General features: G+C 38.7%; 1 protein-coding gene across 1 annotated transcript in view; it reads right to left on the bottom strand.

The window, feature by feature from the left end:
* The window catches only part of KDM4C (lysine demethylase 4C), a 418,075-nt gene that overhangs the window by 301,244 nt on the left and 91,114 nt on the right, over nt 1–25,717 (bottom strand). The window contains exon 6 of the mRNA XM_068552402.1: nt 8,789–8,838. Coding sequence (XP_068408503.1) covers nt 8,789–8,838 — 50 coding nt within the window. The remainder of the gene's footprint in view (nt 1–8,788; nt 8,839–25,717) is intronic.

The raw sequence follows: 25,717 nt of genomic DNA, 5'->3' as shown, positions 1-25,717 counted from the left end.
TATATATATATATATATATATATATATATATATATATAACAGTTTGCTTTATTCATTCACCTGTCGATGGACACTTAGGTTGTTTCCATGTCTTAGCTACTATAAATAATGCTGTAATATCAGGGGTGCAGATTTATCTTTAGGACAGTGATTTCATTTCCCTCAAATATATATCTAGAAGTAGAACTGCTGGATCATATGTCAGTTCTACTTTTAATTTTTTGAGTAACCTTCATACCGTTTTCCACAGTGGCTATCCTCACTGGGTGGATCCTTACGGGAATCCAGTGAGATAATGCACAAAAACTTAGCCATTATCAAAAAGTGGAAACAACCTAATGTCCATCAACTGATAAATGGAAGAGCAAAATATGGTATATCCTTACAATGAAATATTAGTCAGCTATAAAAAAATATGAGGTACTGCTATAAGTTATAACATAGAAGAACACTATATAAAAGGAGGCAGACACAAAAGATCACATATTATATGATTCCATGTATATGAAACATCCATAATATGTAAATACCTAGACAGAAAGCAGACTACTAATTGCCAGGGGCTGGGGAGGCGTGGGAGGGAACATAGCATGACCAATTAAAAAATATAGGGTTGGGACTTCCCTGGTAGCACAGTGGTTAAGAATTCGCCTGCCAATGCAGGGCACACAGGTTCAATCCCTGGTCCAGGAAGATCCCACATGCCTCGGAGCAACTAAGCCTGTGCGCCACAACTGCTGAGCCTGTGCTCTGGAGCCCGCGAGCCACAACTACTGAAGCCTGCGTGCCTAGAGCCCGTGCTCCGCAACAAGAGAAGTCACCGCAATGAGAAGCCCGTGCACCGCAAGGAAGAGTAGCCCCTGCTCACCGCAACTAGAGAAAGCCCGCGCGCAGCAACGAACACCCAACGCAGCCATAAATAAATAAATAAATAAACAAATAAATAAAGGGTTTCCTTTTAGGGTGATAAAAATCTCTTGGAACTAGATAGAGGTGATGGTTGCACAATATGAACATACTAAAATGCCACTGTATTGTACACTTCAAAATGGTTAATGGTTTATTTTACATTTTGTGAATGTTACCTCAATTAAAAAAAATAATAAAACTTAGTCTACTTGACACATAGTAACATTCAATGAATAGTGGCCATTATTATTATCCCTGTTACTCATTTCCACCATGTTGACTCTAGTTATCATGTTAGTTCAACAAATCTTCCATTTCCACCATGATAAGGAACATGTACTCCAGCAATCCCAATAGAGCCCTGAAACCCTAAAAGCATCCCACAATAACATTTGCTAAGACTGCCAAAGTTCTGCTGGGAGTTTTATAGCATGAGGAAGTACAGAATCACATAAGCCCCCTCAAGAACCAGGTGCTATACACATCAAAGGATGCCCTGTATTCAACATAAAAGTGATCAGATGTGAGAAGCACTATTCTAACTGAAGGAAACAAGACAGAAAAGTCTACACATTGTATAACTCCACTTTTATGGCATTCTAGAGATAGAAATCAGATTAGTGGCTGCCAGTGGTTGCTGGGGGGAAGAATTAATTGCAAAAAGGTACAAGAGAACTTTTGGGGGTACTGGAAATGTTCTATATCTTGATAGTGGTGGTAGTTACACCATTGTATATATTTATCAAAACTCACAAAACTGTATAGTTAAAGGAGGTGGCTTTTATTGTAAGTGCATTTTACCTCAATTAATCTGACCTAAAAAATTATTAAATGTTTTTAAATTGTTTTAGAAATAGAGCAGATATACTCTATAAATAGTGTGTTCTTTCCTTCAAATAAGAAGTTTTGCCAACTGTCAACTGGTTTACATTTTCTAATATATTAGCTATTACTAACTAAGCAATTATTTTTGAATCCCAATCTCATATGACAAACACATGCTGCTACTATTAAACCAACAAAATTTTAGCCTTGGAAAAAAATTTAAAAATCAAAGTTCAGTAACATTTTCTATGGATATACAAACACTAGTTTGGAGAAGCTGACGTTAGTTATTAATTGCTTAGGAAAGAAAGGAAAAAGAGAGGGAAGCAGAGGGGAAAGATGGAGAAATCAGACATGTAGAGTGTATGTCCATACTAGCAATAGATTTAAGACAATTTAATTTGAATATAATTGAAATTTACCCAAGTATGCTTTGATAGAGTTTTATACAAGCATACCTCAGAGATATTGCAGGTTCCGCCTGTTCCAGACCACAGCAATAAAACAAATATTACTGTAAAGCAAGTCACAAGAATTTTTTTGGTTTCCCAGTGCATATGTAATTATGTTTATACTATACTGTAGTCTATTAAATGTGCAATAGAATTATGCCCCCAAAATGTACATACCTTAATTTTTAAATACTTTATTGCTAGAAATGCTAACCATCATCTAACACCTTCGTGAGTTGTAATCTTTTCACAACTCACCAATCACAAAACAAACATAATAATGAAAAAGTTTGAAATGTGAGAATTACCAAAATGTCACACAGAGACAAGAAGTGAGCAAATGCTGTTGGAAAAATGGAACCAATAGACCTGCTCAACACAGGGTTACCACAAACATTCAATCTGCAAAAGAAAAGAAAAGAAAAGAAAAAAGTGCATTATCTGCAACTTGAAATAAAGCGAAGCACAATAAAATGAGGTAGGCCTGTAATGGTTTTTGCAATATTCATACGACTGATATGAGGCTTAAAAAATATAGTAGCCATATAAGCGAATGAATGGTAAGGAAAAGGACATAGGAAAAGAATATGGAAGGAATGCTTCTGTGGGAAATACTTTTAGAAAGATGTATTTGATTCACATATGCAATTTCTTAACATGCTTCTTAATGAAAAGAACTAATGAGCTACATTATGTGGGGAGAAACCTGGTATTTTTACCCACATTCCTAGTTAAGAGGTCAACATTAGAGGTTTAAGCTGTAGGTGACCTCTCTGTTTTTCCTACCGTTTGCTGAGCAATTAATAATTGGGTAGAAAGTTATCACATTGCAGGCTTCACTCTGCTCCACGTGTCCCATAATCCATCAACATCTCTACTGGAGAGACAAAGCTCCATGCAGCTCTCCAGGAGGGGCGCCAGGAGAAATTCATACTGACCGTGGTATCGAGAAGGATGGTGGTTCTCCTAAACAACTGCCTTATTTTTAACTCTTGAACACAGTGCAGTGAGTAATGGGAAAGTTTTTTCCACTTCAAACTGGTTGGCAGAACACTTAGAGTTAAAATTTCCACCTAATTTAACAGGCATATAGACCATTACACATGGTCTATAGACCATTATATGGTTTTACTGCATTCCTGAGACCGCTTTGTTTCAGCTCCAGCTTTTTCCCGCCTTGACACGGCATATGGACCACACACGCGGAAGTCACCCAGGACGCCTCAGGCCAAGCACTTTGGCACAAACAGATCAGTCAAGCTAAACAGGATTTTCCTGGCTCAGCTTCCCCCCTACACACCCCCCACAGAATCAAAGAACTCTTAATTTCCCTCCATAGTAATCTTTCCCGGCTAGCTGGCATTCCCTTCCTGAATTTTCCTCCCCATTCCCTACCTGTCACTTCTCAGAACTGTCTTTCACCACACATTCTAATTACTCTAACTTGGTGTATGTTATGTATTACTGTCCAATGTTTAAATTCCTACCAGGAACATGGTTGGACATAAAATATTCAAAATTAAACACAGTGTGATATTTGACATCAAAATATGAGGAAGTTAAATTTAGGGATTGTTTCACCATTCTTAATGTAACAACTGATAGTAAGATGAAAATAAACATACCCTGACACACCACACATTGATCTCCATGCCTAAAGCATGAGTTAGGCATGAAGGCAGAGGATATATCACTGGACTTTTTCATTTTTTAGGGCTTAGGGGCCCCCTAAAATTGATTATTCATAATCAAGGGTATTTTATTTATTATCCTTTCAAAACCAAGCACTTTAATACAATATTTTCAGGCTATCATGTAAATGAATGCTTAAGGGAATAATGTATTCATCATTTTGAGAGCTGATAAAAGTACATTTCCTAATTCCAAGTCAGAGGTATGAGAACGGGTCAATTTAGAATGTTTATAAAATTAAAATGACTTGTTATTTAATGCTACTCTTCTAGTCTCTTGATAGCAGTGGTTCATAACCTCTTTTGGACCAAACCCTCTTAATGGATTTGATGATAGCGTCCCAGAAATCCACATATATGCCCAATTTTGAATATAATTTCAGAGAGTCCACAGACTGCCTGCATCCCACCCACAGACCCTTTGTCCACCTCCTGGAATAGGGATCCCTGCAAATCAGGCTAAGACTCTGTTCCACAGGTTTAGACTCAAGATAACTCCAGTCATTTAAAAACATACATACACACACACACACCAAAATTAACTGCTTAAGAAAACTTGAACTAAATTAATCCTTCATAACAATGATTCATCCATTCCTTTTTACTGTCGCTTTTTTAAGGAGTCAAAACGAAAACACTTGTTACAAGTAAATATAAGCCTCCAAAAGAACCAGTGTATTCAACTAACTCTACCATACTGTCACTTAAAACAAAATTCCTGCTGATCATTCACACTTCCAAAATCTGCTGCACAAAGTCCTAACTCACATATTCTTTTCCCAGTAACCAAAATTTTGACCAAAGTAAAGCATCTTCAATTTTTCTTAAATATTAGCACTTTATTAACAATGAGAGACCAATGGAATACAGTCACTCAAAAAAAAATTTAGCTGCTCCCAATTTACTTTAATCCATATCTTGCTTAACTTAATAGAACCACAAAGATATTGTCTTATTTCTAAAATAGATGAGATTTAGACATTCTTAAAACTGAAAATCTTCAAAACTGTCATTTATGATTTAATATTATATCTCTATTCTCCTTTATACTTTCCATTCAATTGTATCAAGCCAAAAATTAGAGAGAATGCAATGGCATTATAGGCGAACATAACAAGTATAAAAATTGCAGCAATTCACTTGAGATTTTTTATTACAGTTATGTCTACATAATATTGGAAAAAAACCTATATAGATGAGAAAGCAGCTGAAGGGCAAAATCAAACTCCTGGCTTTATTTAGATGCAGGCATAACGTCTTTCAGATAAAATATTTGTAGGTGCCACAGTCAATCAAGATTTCAATAGAAACCAAAGATGAAAGCATTCATGCATAAAAGGCAAGTGTGATAATTATGATGTTCAGACAAGATAATGGAAAATATCCGAGGCTGCTTTTCATTTTATGTATCAAGTGCTGCCTTGACCTAGACAACCTATAATGCTCCATCTCATTTACTGCATTATTTTATCATTTTAATTACTTAGCAGAACTCAATTAATTTGGCTGGCATCTGGTCAGCAGATAGAAATCCTCCACTGTCCTATAGGGTCTTTTCCCTGAATCATTTCTCAAAATAATGCTGCAAAAAGTTTTCAAAAAACATGCAATTGAGTTTAAAGTTCTCGTTCAACCTTCAAGTTTCTTAACCTCTTACTGATTAAGCAAATGGCATCCATTTTCCTGGAATGTCATTTTCAGACAGTTTACGTCAAAGTGTTTACAGACAGTTTATAGCAAAAACTTTAGCATGTGAGTCCATACCGTAAAATTTACACTGGCTCCATTTTAAAAGTTCTCTGGCAATGAGGTGAACAGAACATGGTAGAATAATTATCACAGGGACGAGGATAGTTCACAGCATATAGATTTAGCACAAAGTTCATTGCCAGGGTATTTAAGGATTATGGTAATCATTTTCTAAGCTGTGCTCTAATCTATTATCCAGAACCAGGATTCACCCACCTTAATATTCATGAAAATAGTCCCTAACAAAGTTCAAGATTACAATTACATTGCTATTATTACTATAACGTATTACATTATGAAAACACTAAGTCTTTATAGTTATTAGCCTGCCAAAATTATAATAATGCGTATTCTTACAAACGTGATACTCTAACTCTAATTTGGAGGAAAGTAACTTTTAGATATCATTAACAATTTCTGTTCAGAACTGTCAAGTCAAAGGACGGGGTTTCTCAGTGTCCCCATTTCATTATTAAATGAAAGCATACATAATGCAGGAACAAAATTCCTTTTCTACTAGAAGGCAAACCTAACATACCAATGAAACTTAGATCAGCACCTGACTGAAAAGACAATGCTCCCTGAGGATTCAATTCTGAATAAAGGCATTCTGAATAAGACATTCTGTCTTATCTTCAGTTGTCACTCAGTGGAACTCCACTTTCCCCTGGAAATAAGTCACTACCAGTCTACGTCGTCCTTGGTTAGGGTGGCTAGCAAAACAGAAAAAGAGGGTAACAGGGGGTAAATATGATTCTCCTCCCTTGCGGGAGCAGATGAGAACAAGGTTGCCTGGCGTATCTTTAAGGCAGGGAAGAAGAGCAGAAGGTGCTCTCTGTAGATACAAGTGGTCACAGAGTGAAAGCAATTGATAGAGTTCCCAGAAGAATGACTCAACCTGGCCCTTAAGAAGATGGACAGGGTTGAGGGAGGTGCAACTGCATGAAGGCAGTCAAAAGGTACAAACTTCCAATTATAAGATAAATAAGTACTAGAAATGCAATATATAACATGATAAATATAATTAACACTGCTGAATGTTATATACGAAAGCTGTTAAAAGAGTAAATCCTGAGAGTTTTCATCATAAGGAAAAAATTTTTTTTCCATTTCTTTATTTTTGTATGTATATGAGATGGTGGATGTTCACTAAACTTATTGTGGTCATCATTTCATGATGTATGTAAGTCAGATCATTATGCTGAACAGCTTAAACTTATAACGTCTATATGTCAAGTACATCTCAACAAAACTAGAAAAAGAAAAAAAGAAGATGGACAAAGCCTTAAAAAATAAAAATTCAAGTTCCAGTAAAGTATGTTTAATTTTAACAGTCTAAGAAGGCATATAATATCATGCTCATCCAGTTAGCTGGGGACATTCACCTTCATACTTCAGGCACTCTCAGGCCCAGGGGGCCAAATAAAAATGGGGGGGTCAAAAAAGAGATTTAACACAACCCTTTGGTGAAATGATATGGCAACATGAAAAGTACTCATAAAACACCTACAGCCCAAGATGCAGCATCAGTACTCCTTGGAATTTATCCCAAGGGTACAACTAAAGGAAGAAAAAATATTATTGGCACAGTGATGTTAAGTACACTATATAAAAGAGAAAAAAATTTGGAAATAACCAAAATAGGTTAAGTGCAATCAGTTGACGAAAAGCTAAGCAGCCAACTAAAATAATCATGAAGATTATGCAACTGGGAAAAATATGCACACATTAATGTGAAAAAATTAAAATTACTCAATGAGAGAAATACTTAAATGCCAATAACTTGAAAAGAATAAAATTAACACAGTGATATCCTACACTGTAAAAATATTGGTTTGGCCAAAAAGTTCATTAGGTCTTTTCCGTAAGATGGCTCTAGTAGCGCTTAGTTGTCTTTAACTTCATTCGAAACAATTTTGTTAGACTGTATTGTGACAGCTGTCATATCAGGAGTGCATTTTAAAAAAAAGCTTATCAAAATTGGTGAATTTTTGTGTAGCCATTTTAATATTGAAGACAGAAAAAAAAAGCAAAATTTTCAGCATATTATGCTTTATTATTTCAAGAAAGCTAAAAACACAACTGAAATGCAAAAAAAAGATCTGTGCAGTATATGGAGAAGGTGCTGTGACTGATTGCACGTGTCAAAAGTGGTTTGCGAAGTTTCGTGCTGTAGATTTCTCGCTGGACGATGCTCCACGGTCAGGTAGAACAGTTGAAGTTGATAGCGATCAAATCGAGGCATTGAGAACAATCAAAGTTATACCACGCAGGAGATAACCGACATACTCAAAATATCCAAATCAAGCATTGAAAATCATTTGCACCAGCTTGGTTATGTTCATCGTTTTGATGTTTGGGTTCCACATAAGTTAAGCAAAAAAACCTTCTTGACCGTATTTCTGCATGCGATTCTCTACTTAAACCTAACGAAAACGTTCCGTTTTTAAAACGAATTGCGACGGGTGATGAAAAGTGGACACTGTACAATAATGTGGAATGGAAGAGATCATGGGGCAAGTGAAATGAACCACCACCAACTACACCAAAGGCCGGTCTTCATCCAAAGAAGGTGATGTTGTGTATATGGTAGGATTGGAAGGGAGTCCTCTATTGTGAGCTTCTTCCGGAAAACCAAATGATTAATTCCAACAAGTACTGCTCCCAATTAGACCAAATGAAAGCAGCACTGGACGAAAAGCGTCCAGAATTAGTCAACAGAAAACGCATAATCTTCCATCAGGATAACACAAGACCGCATGTTTCTCTGATGACCAGGCAAAAACTTACAGCTTGGCTGGGAAGTTCTGATTCATCCACGGTGTTCACCAGACATTGCACCTTCGGATTTCCATTTATTTTAGTCTTTACAAAATTCTCTTAATGAAAAAACTTTCAATTCCTGGGAAGACTGTAAAAGGCACCTGGAACAGTTCTTTGCTCAAAAAGATAAAAAGTTTTGGGAAGATGGAATTATGAAGTTGCCCCCAAAATTGCAGAAGGTAATGGAACAAAACAGTGAATATGTTGTTCAATAAAATTCTTGGTGAAAATGAAAAATGTGTCTTTTATATTTACTTAAAAACCAAAGGAACTTTTTGACCAACCCAATACCTCAAAAACAAAAAACCTATCTAGATGAGAAACAGAAAGCAAGTTTACCTTGAGCTAGTCTTTCCAGTCGTTTTCCATGCTCTGGGGGTATTGCATACCTAAAATTTTAAACACAAATAAAATTTTAGATTTATAATTGTTCAGCTAGTATCCTAAGGACATCTATTCCTAAATAATGTCATGTAAAAAAAAAAGTCAACCCCAGGGACTTCCCTGGTGGCTCAGTGGTTAAGAATCTGCCTGCCAGTGCAGGGGACACGGGTTCAATCCCTGGTCCCGGAAGATCCCACATGCTACGGAGCAACTAAGCCCACGTGCCACAACTACTGAAGCCTGCACGCCCAGAGCCTGTGCTCTGCAACAAGAGAAGCCACCGCAAAGAGAAGCCCGCGCACTACAACTAAGAGTAGCCCCCACTCACCGCAACTAGAGAAAGCCCGCGCACAGCAACGAAGACCCAATGCAGCCAAAAATAAAAAATATATAAAATAAATAAATTTATTTTTAAAAAAAAAGGTCAACCCCAAACTCCACTTAGATGAACTAAGCAGAGATTAGAGAACCAAATACAGAACTGTATCTCTTGGACACTAAACAGAAGAAAAATAAACTTAAATCACCTATTTCAATGTCCCAGCTCACGATTCCAACCACATTTTACACATTAGGGAACAAAGGCCCAAGGCCAGCAAACTGCTTGGACAAGGGGCACCTGGCCACAGCATGGAGTTTAGAACCTCCCTTGTAACACTCACAGCACCCCAGCGATCCAGGGCTATTTTTGGTTGTATATTTTTTGTTTTGCAGTTGGTTAGTTTGGCCTTTATTTTTAAGCAAAATTTTTTTTTGAAGTTTTTGTTTTTTTAAATTTATTTATTTTTGTCTGCGTTGGGTCTTCGTTGCTGCGTGCGGGCTTTCTCTAGTTGCGGCGAGCGGGCACTACTCTTTGTTGCAGTGTGCGGGCCTCTCATCGCGGTGGCTTGTCTTGTTGTGGAGAACAGGCTCTAGGCGCGCGGGCTTCAGTAGTTGTGGCTCGCGGACTCTAGAGCGCAGGCTCAGTAGTTGTGGCGCACGGGCTTAGTTGCTCCGCGGCATGTGGGATCTTCCCGGACCAGGGCTCGAACCTGTGTCCCCTGCATTGGCAGGCAGATTCTTAACCACTTCGCCACCAAGGAAGTCCAGAAAAAAAAAGTTTTCTTTAAAAATAAAAACCTTTTAAAATGTTTTTACTGACAAGCAGGATAGAACATGAAATTATTATAGTAACATTTGTATCTCCACCAAACCTTTCTAAGAACACTGTACTTTTCAAATAGATTTTAAATAAAAATTTACCAGCCATAAAAAAGGCAGCTTTGATTTATTTCACAATTATGTGACTTTTAAAATCTTGATTATAGAAAAAAGAATTGTTGGGAATTCCCTGGTGGTCCAGTGGTTAGGACTCGGTGCTCTCACTGCCGGGGCCTGGGTTGGATCCCTGGTTGGGGAACTAAGATCTGCAAGCCATGTGGCACAGCCAAAAAAAAAAGAAAGAAAGAATTGTTCACCCTTAGAAAACAGAAATTCGTCTTCAAGTATTACTCATTTCTAGTTCCTGGTGTTTTCAAAAGTTACATACTTGATTTTATTTACTGTGAACTTACTAACAAATTTTAAAACAATAATCTCAAGTTAAATGATCATTTCATGTTTTTTTTTTTAAAGGAATTCCTTTATTTTTTTATTTTTTTTATTTATTTATTTATTTTTGGCTGTGTTGGGTCTTCGTTTCTGTGCGAGGGCTTTCTCCAGTTGCGGCGAGCAGGGGCCACTCTTCATCGCGGTGCGCGGGCCTCTCACTATCGTGGCCTCTCTTGTTGCAGAGCACAAGCTCCAGATGCACAGGCTCAGTAGTTGTGGCTCACGGGCCTAGCTGCTCCGCGGCATGTGGGATCTTCCCAGGCCAGGGCTCGAACCCGTGTCCCTTGCATTGGCAGGCAGATTCTCAACCACTGCGCCACCAGGGAAGCCCCATTTCATGTTTTAAATAAGAATATGTTACTCTTCAGACCTACATTTGCTGTTTACTAGCTCAATATATATTAAGTACAAGTTACTTTTTTACTAAAATAACTTCTCATTTTACTTAACACCACACTTGGTTGCATTTAATGCCACTGATAACATATGCAGAACTTAATTGGATCCGTTGTAACTAGGCAATTCTCTAAAAGAAAATTCAACCATATATCCTGTTGCTTCAGGCACTGTTAATGAAATTATTCCAACTGAATTGGGAAGATAAAATTTTAGCATAACTAAATGACAATCACCCAACGTATATTTATACACTGGCCACTTCTCAGCAATTTTTAATCCCTGGTTTACGTTGCCAAATATACCCAGAAAAGGACACACACACACACACATACACATACATGACCCAGACAAGCATAACATACATGCTAACACATGCACGTGTATACACACACAGGCATGCACTCATGTAAGGGTTGGACATGGAGATATTTATATCTCCAGGTTCACTTTTTTAAAAAAATGGTGTCAGAGTTAAAGTTCATTAACCTGAAATTCAACCATCTGCTCACAGAAAACATAATATAAATGTATATATAAACATAAATATAAGGATAAAAAATACACTTGACATAGTTTTTCAATTGATCTTCACAACTCTATGACAAAAATCACATAGCCAACACATAGTAAACACATCTCTTAAAAGGGTTCTAGTAAAAATTCTCTGGAGGCTAATCATCAGAAAGATTTTTTCCATACATTATACATTTATCAAAAATTCTTTAAATTAGACACATGACTTAAAAGGCACTGAGTGTGTCCCCTCAGTGCAGTTTGGCCTTCAGGTCACTAAGTTGTAACTGACCATTACAGGTGGGCGCCCACCTTCTGTTGTACCCTTCCAAACTACCCTCCATGGTGCGCCAAAGTCATCTTTGCAAACTACAGATCTGATCATGACAAAACCCTGGGCCTTCAGTGGCTGACTTATCTGACGGATAGAAGCTGAACTTTTTTGCAGGGCACACAGACCTGCAGCAATCCTGACACCTCTTCAGTTGCACCTACTGACCAATGTCCCAATCAAATCCTGCTCTTTGGTTTACCAAACCACTTGAATGCCCTTCCAGTGTCTTTGTTACTTAATACCTCCACTACTTTCCATCCCCTATTTCTGGGATTTACACACCCTTACCATCCCTGTCCGGCCAACAAAACCTCCACTCCTTTTTCTCCACTCAGCTTGAGTCACCCCCAGGGAGAGCTCCACACTCCTCCTTTTGCTCTATCAACCACACAGAAGACAGGTTTCCACCATGGTACTCAGAATTTAATTTTTTTACCTTTCTGCCTCCCTCTCTCCTTTCAACCTCCCTAGGGGCAAGGACCAGTGTCTCTCGTAGAACAAAGCACCAGAAAAGCAGATGCTCAGAAAGTATGTGCTGACTTTTGTGGCTCTCAAAATGATGAATCATGTTGCTGACCCTCCAGGATGGAAGATGTGGAAGGAGAGGAAGGATACAGCAAGAAGAAAAAATCATGAAAGTGGGAAATTGGAAGAACAGGTAAGAAATTATATAAGCCAATACCTCATTTCCTAATTACAGGGTCAGCCTGGCATACTCAGGATCAACTCTACCAGTTTCAACTTCCTAATCCGTTCAAATACCTAATTCAATCAAATCTTTCTCCCAGGACTCTATACTTTTAGTATGGTCTCCCCATTTTGCCTTGCCTTCTCTTCATCCCCCCTGGATCTTACACTGTGAAGGACAAAGTGTGCTCAAGGTAGATGGGCAGGACTGGAGCACTTAATTTCCACTTAAATGGCATGGGGCAAAAATAAGTTCCTGATGTAACTGCCCTAAAAACTTAGCTCCTATGAATGTAGCAGCCAGCAAAGAAAAGTACCATCTAATTTCTTTATACAAAGAAAAAAAAAAAGGGTAATAAATACAAGTCAACCAGAAAAAAGTTCCAGCTTCATAAGAATGTTAATATTTTTCATCTAAACAATTTAAAAAATCAATATACGCAACTATCAGAATATAACTGAAACAGAATGCCCTGAACGAGAGCAATCATAGGGGGGGATAAAAGCCCTTAAAAACCTGAATCACTCGTATGCTTTTAAGAAGTTTGAAATCCTGCTGCTCTAACATACAAGGTTTTATTAATTTCTGTCTTCTAGTAAATTCTACTACTTCATGGAAACATTAAACAATTCTCAGCATTTATTTGGAAATAACAGCATAAAAATACTGCCTACTTGCCCACCCATCTGACTGTTTCCCATCAGCATTTAGACATGCTTATCTCTTCTGCCTCAAAAAAATACCTTCTCTGGGCCCTTCATCCTGCTACCACCCATCTATTTTCTTTTCTTCCCTTTACACACACCACTTCCAGTACTTGCCTCATTTTATCCCATTCACCCTGGAGTCCAGCTCAATCTGGATCCTATCCCCATCACACTCAGTTATAATTGCTTGGACAAAGGTTGCCACGTTGTTTAGTCTTTACCTACCTTGTCCTCTCTGGAATTTTCAACTAGCTCCTTAAACACTCACTTCTCTTGAGTTTGATGATTTAAGTCATTTCCAGTGCTTTTCCACCTTCTGCTCTTGCCAAACCTACCTTTTGGCTGCCTAACGTTCCCCAGGGCGCCATGCTTTAGTGCTTCCACATTCTTCCCTAAGGGAACCACCTTCCCTCAAGCCTTCAAGATCACCCACATGTTGCTGAACCATATCTCCATCCCATGTGTGTCCCTCTGAGTTCTGCACTTCAAAAACCAACCAGCTACTGAACAAATCCATTTAGCAGCCCTCAAACACAATTTGTCCAAAGCTTAATCCTCCAGCATCTTCAAGACAGACCTGCTTCTTTTACAGAGTTCCTCATCTAACTGCCCAGAGAAACGGAATTTGTCTGTGGTTGTACTCCCCTATCTAATCAATCCCCAAGTTTTATGTGCTCCACCTGTAACTTATACAAGAGAAATCTCATGAACCTGTCTACATTTCTCTATCCTAACTACAACCGCCTTGGTCCAGGCACCATTCTGTCACACACATCATTACAGCAGCCTCTTAGCTAGTCTGCAGCCTTACCCTCTCTAGTCCATGTAGCCAATCAGTTCATGTCACTTCCTTCACTTGTTTAAAATCTATCTGAAGCAGGAATTGGTGACTAAGTAGAGGCAAGCTAGAAGGTCCGTATGCATAGGGGTTTATTACAGACAATTAGTGACCTCAGTCAGGGGAGTCCTAATTCTATGGCTCTGACCATCTCCTAGACTTTTCTATGAAAGTATCCTATCACTTCAAAAGACTCACAACAAACAAGATCAAATTTGTGATTTCCCCCTTTAAGTTGGTTATCTCCCCCAGCTTCCCCATTGCAGTTCAGAACTCCATTTGCCCTTAGCATCTCATACTGGAACTATCAGAGTCACCCCTTCTTTAATTTGTCATCCTCTCTGCTCCCACTGCCAGTCACAAGTCCTATCCACTCTACACCCTCAAAACCTCATATCCACCTCCCTGCAGCAAAACCTCAATTCCAACCCTGATCTGCCTCAGCTAGACCATTACCATAACTAAACTGTCTATCTCCTTGGGCAGCTACAGACCTCATATCACTATCATAGGATAAAAACCTTTATTCCTTACTGCTTGGCTTTCAGGATGCCCCCCCCCCCACACACACACACAGTTTAGCCACAGCCACAAATAGCAGCAGTCCACCCTCCACAGTTTGGACTATGAATTATTCTATCCCTCACAGGGGTTTTCTGACCTCACTCCTCACCACAAACAGCCCCTCCATTCTGCTTCAAATCCCATCTTCCCAAGCCTTTCCCAGATTCCACCTCCTCCTTGAAGCTTTCTCTGACCACTGGAAATCTCGGCAATCCTACCCCTTTTCATCCTCCCAGAGCCCTTCCGTTATATTTCTCATGTAGTATTTATCATCTACTACTTTCCATAGCTAGCTGCTGTGTGGTGTGCATAAATCACTTCTGTCTGGAAAGGCACTGAGTTCTGTGAGGGAGAGAATGCCTACCACCACCCAGAAATTTTCAAACAAATTATCCATTTTAACCTACCTTTTATAGTGAGTGTCTGCTTTACAGCCAAGCACTCTATTCTGCGCCACCACTGCTCAGTTAGGCAGCTAATTCTTAATTCTTTGAGGATATAAATGTGTCTCACACTTCTTTGTGTCCTTTGAAAACCACCAAATAAGATGCCTACCATTGTATACCCTCAAGTACACACTGGTGTGCTGAAATTATTAACTGTTCATTTAACCTTTAGGACAGTGTTTTTGTTTCAGATATAAGGAATATTGCAAACAATTCTGCTAACATTAAGAAATTATGGGGCTTCCCTGGTGGCGCAGCGGTTGAGAATCTGTCTGCCGATGCAGGGGACACGGGTTCGAGCCCTGGTCTGGGAGGATCCCACATGCCGCGGCGCAACTAGGCCCGTGAGCCACAACTACTGAGCCTGCGCATCTGGAGCCTGTGCTCCGCAACAAGAGAGGCCGCGATGGTGGGAGGCCTGCGCACCGCGATGAAGAGTGGCCCCCGCTTGCCGCAACTAGAGAAAGCCCTCGCACAGAGACGAAGACCCAACACAGCCAAAAATAAATAAATAAATAAATAAATAAATAAATAAATAAAAAGAAACTATGAATCACTAATGAACTATGAACACACTAATTAGATATTTACAGGGTTGTGTTTTATTTAAAACCAGAGTCTTTTATAACTAAGGGGGAAAAAGATCTAATTTGAAGGCCAAGGAAAACGGAATAACCCCAAGTACATCTTTGGGTGGTTTTCTCATAGACCTAAAATGATGTTATCCTGGTGATTGTAATACAAATACTATCTTTAACTGAATAATATCAGACTGACATTTCGAACTGTCAGTAGGTAAAGCTGTATTTTTCAAAATGTACTAGATCCATTCCTCTGATTCAGGCTTTCTCTATGAACTGGTCTCTGTACTTCTCCTTTCAAGATATGCTCAGTCCATTAGTCTAGCAGAAGTGTTTACCAGCACTACTAAAGGGTAACTCCTATTTCTCAGATCATCCCCCAGGGGCTCCCTAATATCTTTTGGGAGCCCTGGGGCTATCACAATGTACTCAGAAATAAATGTCCTCAGCTGTCCTGCTACCCCTACCTTTGTCACTGTGCTGTCTCACACAGGCAGCTGCAGAGGTCCCTGGCCACTGGCACCTCCCACTGGCCCACTCCCACCACACACCCCCGCCACCCTGTGACATCAAGGGCAGTCTTACCAAGCCCAGGGCCACAGAGGGGAGATCCCCTTCCAGGTCCAGGCCACGCTCAGGTAGGTCAGTCCTGAAACAGCACTGCCCTCTACTCCGTTCCCCTAACGGAGGCTGTGTGTGAAGTGGCCCTTTCCTCCTCCTTTGTATATTTCCTCTTCTTCTTGCTACTCAGTCACCTCCCATGAAGATTCAGGCTCAAGTCCACAAGGATAGTTTTCTGACAAACAGCAACTCTAAATTGACCCTCCCCTCTTTTACTGGCATAAGCACGTGTGATTTGCTTTCAACAGTTACTAAAGTGTTGAAGGCTGAGTGAAAAGAATATCTGACCAATAAACATGATTATATCGCTTATCACAGCCACCATTTATCAAGCACTTTTAAGACGCCAAGCCTTGTGCTGAGATCCTGTGATAAAAGTTCTCCTACTAACACCTCCATTTTACTGATGAGGAAACTAAGACTTAGAGGGATTAATTGCGACTTGAGCAAGGTCGATGACAGGGCTGGAGCCCAACCCCAGATCTGACTCCAAAGCCCAAGACATGCTCTCCAGACCCATATTCCATTCCTGTTTCCTCATCAATCACAGGAAGATGCCAAGAAGAAGGAAGTGACAGGTGCTACCAAGTCTGTCCCTCCCCAGGACATACCCACACCCTTTACAATGATCACTGCAATCACTGCAGAGTGATCCAACTTTTAGAAAAAAAAAAGTTTTCTGTCTGCTAACAGGCCAAAGTTCCAATATACACACAGAATAGTTCTTCCAGCTATCCTTCTTACATTTACCCACTTTTAAAATTCACAATTGGAAAAAAAAAAAAAAAAGTCACTAGCCTTTGAAATTAAAGTTATAGTACACACCAGGCAAATGATAATGACATTTTAAATATTGATAAAATGCAGATACAAAGAACAAAGTCATCAAACCACTACTCAAAACTTTTCTTTAGTTCTTGTTATAAAAAACTTCACGAATCAAAAAGCAAAGTGCCTAAATTATATTTCACAAAACTCAATATTTCTGAAGTAATTTACAATATACTTTTTAATCAAGGCATATTCCTGTGTCAAAAAGAAGGCTGAACAGCTATAGATTTTGTATGTGTGATTATATTACATTTTCACATTACTGATGATGTTAACAAGTTTTACCATTTGTTCATTTATTAAAGTTTAAGCATTACTATTTTATACTATGAAGTCTCATTAGTTAACTGTGGAAAACAGAACACTGCTTACTTCATTTTCAGTTCTTAAAAACAGATGAATGTGAGAAACAGAATGTGTGACTGTAAGGGATGCTTTGCTAGGTGCCCAGACTCTCCTTTTCTGGATGAGGCCCTCAGCACCTTCACCAAAGGGAGGATCCTTGCCCCACATCATGCTCACCCAGGGTCTCATTCCGTCCCCCAGGATCATGCCCCTGGCGAGAGAGGGGATGGTGGCCCGTACGCAATGAATGGTCCAAGCCTGAGTATTAAGGCCTGGCCCTCTTGCCTCCATTTGGGGCAATTCTGAAGGGCCCTGCCAGGTCCAGAGCTGCCTCTGAGATCTGCCCAGGGCTCGAAAGCAGTCAACTTTCCCTTCTGCCTAGTCCTGCCTTCCTCCCTCCCCAAGGTTGCTGCTTCCAGCACACAAATCTGAGTCTCAAAGTTGGCTTCCTGAGTGACACAAGCTACAACAAACAATTACAAAGAACATATTTGTAAGGAGGTGTCTCTTAAACACCAGTCCTGAAAACAGAAGCTGGGAGTCTCTAACTATGACCGGAGGACAAGGTGTTTGAACTGAGGCCCTACAGGGACACCATATAAAAAGCCCCTGAGGAAAGGAATTCAGCCAGAGCTTGGCCTCACCCTTATGCCACCTGTGGCCCATTTCCGGACAGAACAATTAGATGGAAAAAAAAAAGTCTAGCAGCCACATCTGTAGACAATCGTAAGTAAGGCAACTGCAGCAAGAAAAAAGATATTATAAATTATTAGTTGATATCACCCATAAACAACATAAAAGAAATCTTTACGTCTTAACACTGACCTCTCCAAAATACTCAACACATAACATATTCAGTAGCAAAGTGATTTTTCAAGTACTAGATGATCAAATGACTGATTTTCTGTTTTCCATGGCACCCCCCAGGGCCCCAGGGTTTCCTGAAGGTACCTCAAGGAAGGAGTTGGTAAGGGAGAGGGTCCCACCAAACACATTTCAGCCAGGTCAGCTCTGCCTTTATTTTCAATTTTGTATAAATTGCCCTTCTGAAGAAATTTTCAAATGGAAAGTTTGAGAACCTCTGTGCCAGGCCAGTGTTCTCCAAAGTGAGGACCCATCACAGAAAATTTTTTTCTGGCTTATGCATGAATATTCTGTGTAAGATTTGAATTAATGTAAGATTTGGATTCCAATAAAATTGTGCTAAGAACAAGTGTTCTGCTACTGCTAGAAAATAAAGGGGAGGGTGGGGGTACTAAAAGCTATATTTCTAAACTGTAAGTTTCATGAAGACCATTCTGCCCTATTCACCATGGTATCGCTAGCACCGAGCCCAGTATCTGACTGGTGGGTGGCTCAATAAATATTTAATGAACAAACAGGAAACAAACAAACAAACAAAACCAAAAGTCACCGAACACAGATGCAATGTTTTACAGGATCAAGCATTAATAAAACAGAAACAAACTGCCACTTCCAGAAGAATCAAAAATATAGTAACTTCAAAAATTGGTAATAAACAAAAACATGCCTGTAAGAAGCTATTTGTCCATATCAAAAATTTTCAAATCCAATATTTTCCCAATGAAAAACAAACTTACCTTATACAGAAATCTTCGGAGGGCAGTATCCTTTCCAAGTTATCATTTATTCAAAGGATACTCGAACCATCCATGAATAAGATAAAGTAGCTTAAAGAGTTCCACTACAATTGGCTTACAGAGTTCTACCACAATTATCTCCAACAAAGTATTGAAGCATTTTCAAGGAGATTTCCTGTGATTGATGTTTAATCTTCAAGGGAAAACTACCTACACAGCCACTGTACAGTTGGAAACCTCTTTGAAAATTGAGAGTCTTTCAAAAGCGCATGTTACACAAAGCAACCAAGCTACCCAAAGACAACTCAAGCAACATGCAAAAAACAAACAAACAAAAAAGGTATACAACCTTAAATTTTAAAAAAAGAAGTATTCACTTATATGTGGATTTTTTTTTAAAAAAAGATACGAATTCACAGAAAAAGAGATCAGACTTGTGGCTACCAGAGGCCAAAGGTGGGGAAACGCGGAACTGGAGGAACGTGGTCAAAAGGTACAAACCTCCAGTTATAAGATAAATAAGTACCAGGGATGCAATGAACAACATGATGACTATAGCCAACAATGCTGTATGATACACAGAAAAGTTAAGAGAGGTAATCCTATGAGTTCTTATTACAAGAAGAATTTTTTTTCTTCATTTTCTTTTTATTGTATCTATACGAGAAAATGAATATTAGCTGAACCTACTGTGGCCATCATTTCACAATATATGTAAATCAAACCATCATGCTGTATGCTTTAAACTTACACAGTGCTGTATGTCAATTATTTCTCAATAAAATTGGGGGGGGCGGGGAGACAGTAAATAGTCACGTGTTTCTGCCAACACCTGACATTCCCTAAATGATGTTCATATTTACTCAGGTGGGCTGAGAGAGGTAACTTATAAGAGCGAAGATGATGACGGCAACCCATCTAATTCAAGCCCTTGTTGATGTATAATGCCTTGCCAAAGAACATTCACTTTTCAAGGAAGATTGTTAAATGGGCTTTTTTTGGTCTCTGGTCAGAAGATCATTTCAGAGATCACACAATTGGATGCTATGTCCTCTCAGAAATATATGCTATAAAATAACATTCCAGAAGCTTCGTGCACGAATCCTTAAATAAAGAAACCACGTATGGAGCCCCCACAAGTAATCAGTCATTTGGAGGAAGGGAAGAAGGGGTGGACACAACATTTGGCTATATTAAATTTGGAGTGTACTGTCTGTGGATTTCTCTTAGGCAAGCTATCAAATCTGTTATTATCGCTGACAGTCAAAATATAGTAGAGTGTCTAAAACTTTCTAACAGGTTTTTGTAACTTCTAAAAATTTCCTATACATCAGGTCAATTCTATACAAGGCATCACACAAGATACATGACTATATTATTTTATAGGTTAATTTTGTAATATTTACCCATAAGAAACCAAAAAGAGTATTATAAAAAGATCAATAAAGACTGAAAGAAGCATGCCGCACAGCCCCCTGGGGGCCTAGTGGTTAGGATTCGGCACTTTCACTGCAGAGCTCCGGGTTCGATCCCTGGTCGGGGGACCATCCTGCATGCCGCACAGCATGGCCAAAATACAAAAAGTAAAAAAATTAAAAATAAAATTAAAAAAAAAAAGCATGATGCTGTAGATATGTGATATACAAGTTAGCAGATCCCAAAAAACAGAAGCAGAATCCTGCTTCAATAATTAAACAGGCCTATGAGCCTACGGTGGTGCCTGGCTTGACAAAGGTGCTGTGGTGGTGCCCTCAAGATGCAGCAAGTCTCCTTGTGGAAACAAGACCAAAACACACAAACCAATGAAAAAAAGAGTTCTGAAAGAACAGGACATAAAAAAGTGGTAAAACTGACTATTAGTACAGGACATAATAAAGTGGAAAAACTATTAGATACTGTGACTATTTAAGTCACGAGAAAAGAGCAATTTTGGTTCAAGTAGTCAGAAAAAAACTTAACAAATTATAGATTCTTTAGTTTCAAGTCCAGTGTAAAGATTTATTTTTGCCAATTGCCTCTACTTTGGGTAAAAGTTACTGATCAATTGCTAGAAATGCTTTTAATAAGTTAAACAAACATACATTTTAATAACTTTAATATCTTAAATATATATATTCATTCCATCTTAAGGAAATAACCCCACAGGACATCTTTTCAAATCTTACAGAAAATAAGTTAAGAGCCAGTTAAAGTAATTGAATCAGCCTTCCTAAAATTTTTAAGCAAATACTTGAACATTTATTTGGGATTTTCTTTGCCTTGTATCTGTAGGAGACATCGAGTTTTATTCCCTTCGTGCAGCATAATTCAGGTAATAGCACTCTCCTTCTTAATGGGGAACCATCTCCTCCAAACACAAACATGTAATTCTAATGGGGGCTGCCATTCTTCGTGCCTCTGCCCTCACTGCCACAGAGGCAGGCCTGTGACCCAAGCCAGGACAATCCCAATACCTTCCTACACTTGGCCTCAGTGATTTAAACAAGAGATCGGCATAGAATCCAAGCCAGGAGATTCCATGGTCCCTCCCCAAATAGGGCAGCTTTCCTTTCTAGTGATACAGGGAGAAATATATGAGCCAGGGAGAAAAATGAAGGCAACACACAAAGAGAAGTGGGGCCCAGGATCCAACACACCCTGGCAACTTCCAAGGGTTCCAGATGTTTCTGACCATTCATGGCTATGTGAGCCAATTAAATTCTTCCTTTTGGCTAAGCTGATTCATAGTGAGTTTATATTTCAAGGAGCCAAGACAATTTCAACAAAACATTCTCGATCCAGAGACATCCAATGCAGACATTATTTTTTAAATGGATTAAAAAAGGTTCCAAGGCTTCCCTGGTGGCGCAGTGGTTGAGAATCTGCCTGCCAATGCAGGGGACACGGGTTCGTGTCCTGGTCTGGGAAGATCCCACATGCCGCGGAGCAACTGGGCCGGTGAGCCACAATTACTGAGTCTGCACGTCTGGAGCCTGTGCTCCGCAACAAGAGAGGCCGCGATGGTGAGAGGCCCGCTCACCGCGATGAAGAGTGGCCCCCGCTTGCCACAACTAGAGAAAGCCCTCGCACAGAAACGAAGACCCAACACAGCCATAAATAAATAAAAATAAATTTTAAAAAAATAAATAAATAAAAAAGGTTCCAAATAACATGAGGAAATGCATGAAAATTAAAGTAAAAATTAGTTGACCCGAAATACTGGAAGAGTAAGGATTGTGTTATAGCCTTCGGAAGTTAGGCTGGTCCCCATCCTAGCAGTTCTTATCTGACAGGTTTGATAGACAAAGCACTCTTAGCTCTCAACAGGAACAGACTTGCTTTTTCCAAAACTTCATTTGAGGGGACTGAAAGTAAGCATCTAATTGAAGAATCATCACCCATTCCCTAGAGGAAGACAAAATCCTTAAGGTAAAACTCGTTCTTTCTAAAATGTGGGGTTTTCTTTCTGATTTCAAGTAGATTTCCCAGGGATATCTAAAGAACAAATCTGAAGCAAACGAAGCTGGGCCAGTGGTCTCTCCCACTCTCAACTCCAATGGTTCCCCCATCCAAATAACTGCTATCAATTATAACAAGATTAGAATCTAGCCACATTTCACCCTTCTGAAAATCTCTTTTATGCCATAGTTTTGTCCCAAAGTATAAGAGGCTGGTTTCTCTTTTGGTTCTGCAGAAAATCTCATTAAAAGAAAGTTGATGGTATAAACAAGAAAGACAGGCACACTTTCTTCTCGCTTGTTCCTTCACCTTTACTCTTTCCTTTTCTCTTTAAATCTATAAGAAGAGTCAGACAAATAAAAGTTAAAAATCCCAGCTGCAAGACTCACTAAGCACCAGTCTCAGAGTTCTTAGTTTACAAATGTGGCCAAAAAACACCTACCTGAAACATCTGTTGTCTGGATTACCTGAAATGATTTCTTAAAATGATTAGCACAGTTCCCGGCACATATAAAAGGTACATACTAAATGAAATTGAGTCACCAAAGATAAAGAACATACTTCACCATCCTAGTCAAGACCTACACCTTGAAAAGTAAGCTGACAAAGAATGAACACATTTGGGGTCACAGAAGTAGCGTTTATAAATCCATTTGTAAGCCTACCTGCAGAAGGGCAATCAAAAAAAAAAAAAAGCTGCTTTCCTATATGCTCAAGTCAAAGAATAATTTTTATAAAACAAATATTAAGTAATAAATATTTTCTACAAAGTGCTATCTAAAAGGCAATATTAAACAGTCTGAAAAGGAGGAAGAGAAATACGGAGGAAAAAGATAAGTTAAGCAACATAATTTGTGAACTGCTATATCTGCCACAGTAATTAGCAAGGCTAACAGCACTAATGCTTGTTTTCCATGAACTACATAGTATATAAATTTGCATTAACCTTCTGATTTTTCCCTAAGAGTTACGGATTTGATTCAGCAATCTCTTTTCATTTAAAGGGTTTTCTGGGGTTCTTGTCGGTGGTGATGGTTGTGGCTTTAAGTGAAAGGGTAGCAACAAGGAAATAGGCATCCTGAAGGAATTTACAAGCCCCTGCTATGCTTATCAGGGGTATCAAAAGTACTTAATTAATATAAGTTTAGATTTCCTGTATGAGAACCCACAGTCGCCAATCAGTTAGTGAAAAGGCATTACATCTCATCACTTCAGGGAAATGAGTGAGATTTATTTTCAAAATCACAAACGCTAGACCTCACTGACTTTCCTTAAAAAACTCGGTGCTGAGCAGGGGTCTTCAGGACTCACTGTCTGGACTGCAGGTATGTGTGTGTGCACCAGTGTGGTTGTGTTTTATCTCCAAATCAGGCTCAGGTCTAACTAAAATATTATCCATCTGATCAGTAAAAATTTTTGCTTCCTGTTATCTCTGTACTCTCTTTCTTCCTACAAATACGGCTAGCAGCTGAGTACAAAATTAATACCATATTTCTGGGGTATAGTTCCAATTTTTTAAACCTTTTTAAATAATATTATCTCAAAATATATACATAGATATGCCTAGAAGTGATCAAAATAACTTATGCAATTAATTTTATTAATACTTCAATTAAAAAATATTTATAAAAGTCTATTTTTCTTTGTTTTATTTTTATTTTATATTGGAGTATAGTTGATTTACAATGCTGTGCCAGTTTCAGGTGCACAGCAAAGTGATTCAGCCATACATATACATATATCTCTTCTTTTTCAGAGTCTTCTCCCATATAGGTTATTACAGAACATTGAGTGGAGTTCCCTATGCTACACAGTAGGTATTTTGCTTATTTAGAGGTCATATTTCTCTAGGAAGAATAATTAAAACCAGAAGCAAACCATTGTTAATTCCTAGAGTATTTTTTCTATACAAACCATCAGAAGGATACAGCTTTTACCATTATTCAGTTAGTCTTAACATTTCCAATTAGAATACATTAATGAGTCTAAACTTACTAAACAGATAAGTCAACAACAGGAGTTAGTACTGTATGTTGTTAATTCAATGTATCATTAAATAGTATCAAGCTGTCCAATCCCTAAAGTAACATTCCGCTCCGGGTGTTTAAAGGAAAAAACCTCAATAAGGAATTCCTTCAGTAAGACCATTCATTGAACAAATACTTATTGAGTACCCACTGTGTGCCAAGCTCATGCCAGATACCATTGCAGGCACTGGAGACACGCTAGTGAGCCAGACAGTGAGGGTCCCCCTTTCTGGGAGCTCACACTGTAATGGAGAAGATGTACAACAAACAAGCTCAGGTCAACTCGATGACATACAATTCATTTGTTCTTTTAAAAAGACAGCCCTGAATTCTAAAATTCAGCAATAATCAAATATTTATTCATAAGTAAAGAGCTCCTTCTCTACCCCAGGAAGAAAGGAAAAGGAAAAACAGCAAGAAGGGGTAAGGGTGAGATGGGAGGGAGTGAATGAATGGGGAGGGCGGTGGGGAGAAAAGAAGGGACAGGCTGAGACAGACACCCAATGCGAGAATCCGCTCTCGGGCTTGAACCCTGCTTCTAGCTTATCGCGATTATACACACTGCCAAATGTTCTTTTGCTTAAATTCGGTTTCTGTCATTTAGAACAAAGAATCCTTATTAATACAGGATCTATAAGGTCTTATACATAAGACATGCAATACATATTTGTTAAGTAAACGTATGAAATGTTAACATCCATTGAGCACTTATGATATGCCAGGAGCTGTGGTATACGCTTTGTATTTTATTTAATCCACACAACTACCTTATAAGGTGGGCACCAAACCATGTGAGTATTTTAGGAGAGAAAATGGAGGCATGGGGGTTATGTAATAATTGTCCTGGGTGATATACTAAGTAAAAAAGCAATGCCAGAACTCAAAACACAAGACTCTGGTACAAAAACCTGTGCTCTTAAATATTACACAGCACTAAACAAATCGATCTAAAGAAAAAGCATGGAACTAAGTTTATATTATTATACTGAATAATCTGACACTTCCTTATTGCTACCTTTAACAAAATCGCACAGCTTACTGAATAAAATTTAGCCAAGTCCAAAATGCTGCAGCCCATCCTTAATTTTTCTAAAAAACATCCAGGAGAAATTTCTTTCCTGATTTTAGACCTTTCATAGTTTAAGACATGTCCTCTTAAACCTTACCTTTCTCATTCTCTACAGAGTACTAAATCTGAAAGTAACTTATTCATTATGTTTGGACATGATCTCAGAAAGAAAGATTCAAGGCACCATCTAAATTCTATTTCCCCAGCAATTAACCACTACCACATGATGCTTGGAAAGAAAATTATATTTTGCTTATCCTTGAAACTCCCACTCTATCATATACAGAAATAC

The sequence above is a fragment of the Eschrichtius robustus genome, chromosome 10 (assembly GCF_028021215.1).
Source record: "Eschrichtius robustus isolate mEscRob2 chromosome 10, mEscRob2.pri, whole genome shotgun sequence".
Lineage (NCBI taxonomy): Eukaryota > Metazoa > Chordata > Mammalia > Artiodactyla > Eschrichtiidae > Eschrichtius > Eschrichtius robustus.
This window is presented reverse-complemented; position numbering and strand designations above follow the sequence as displayed.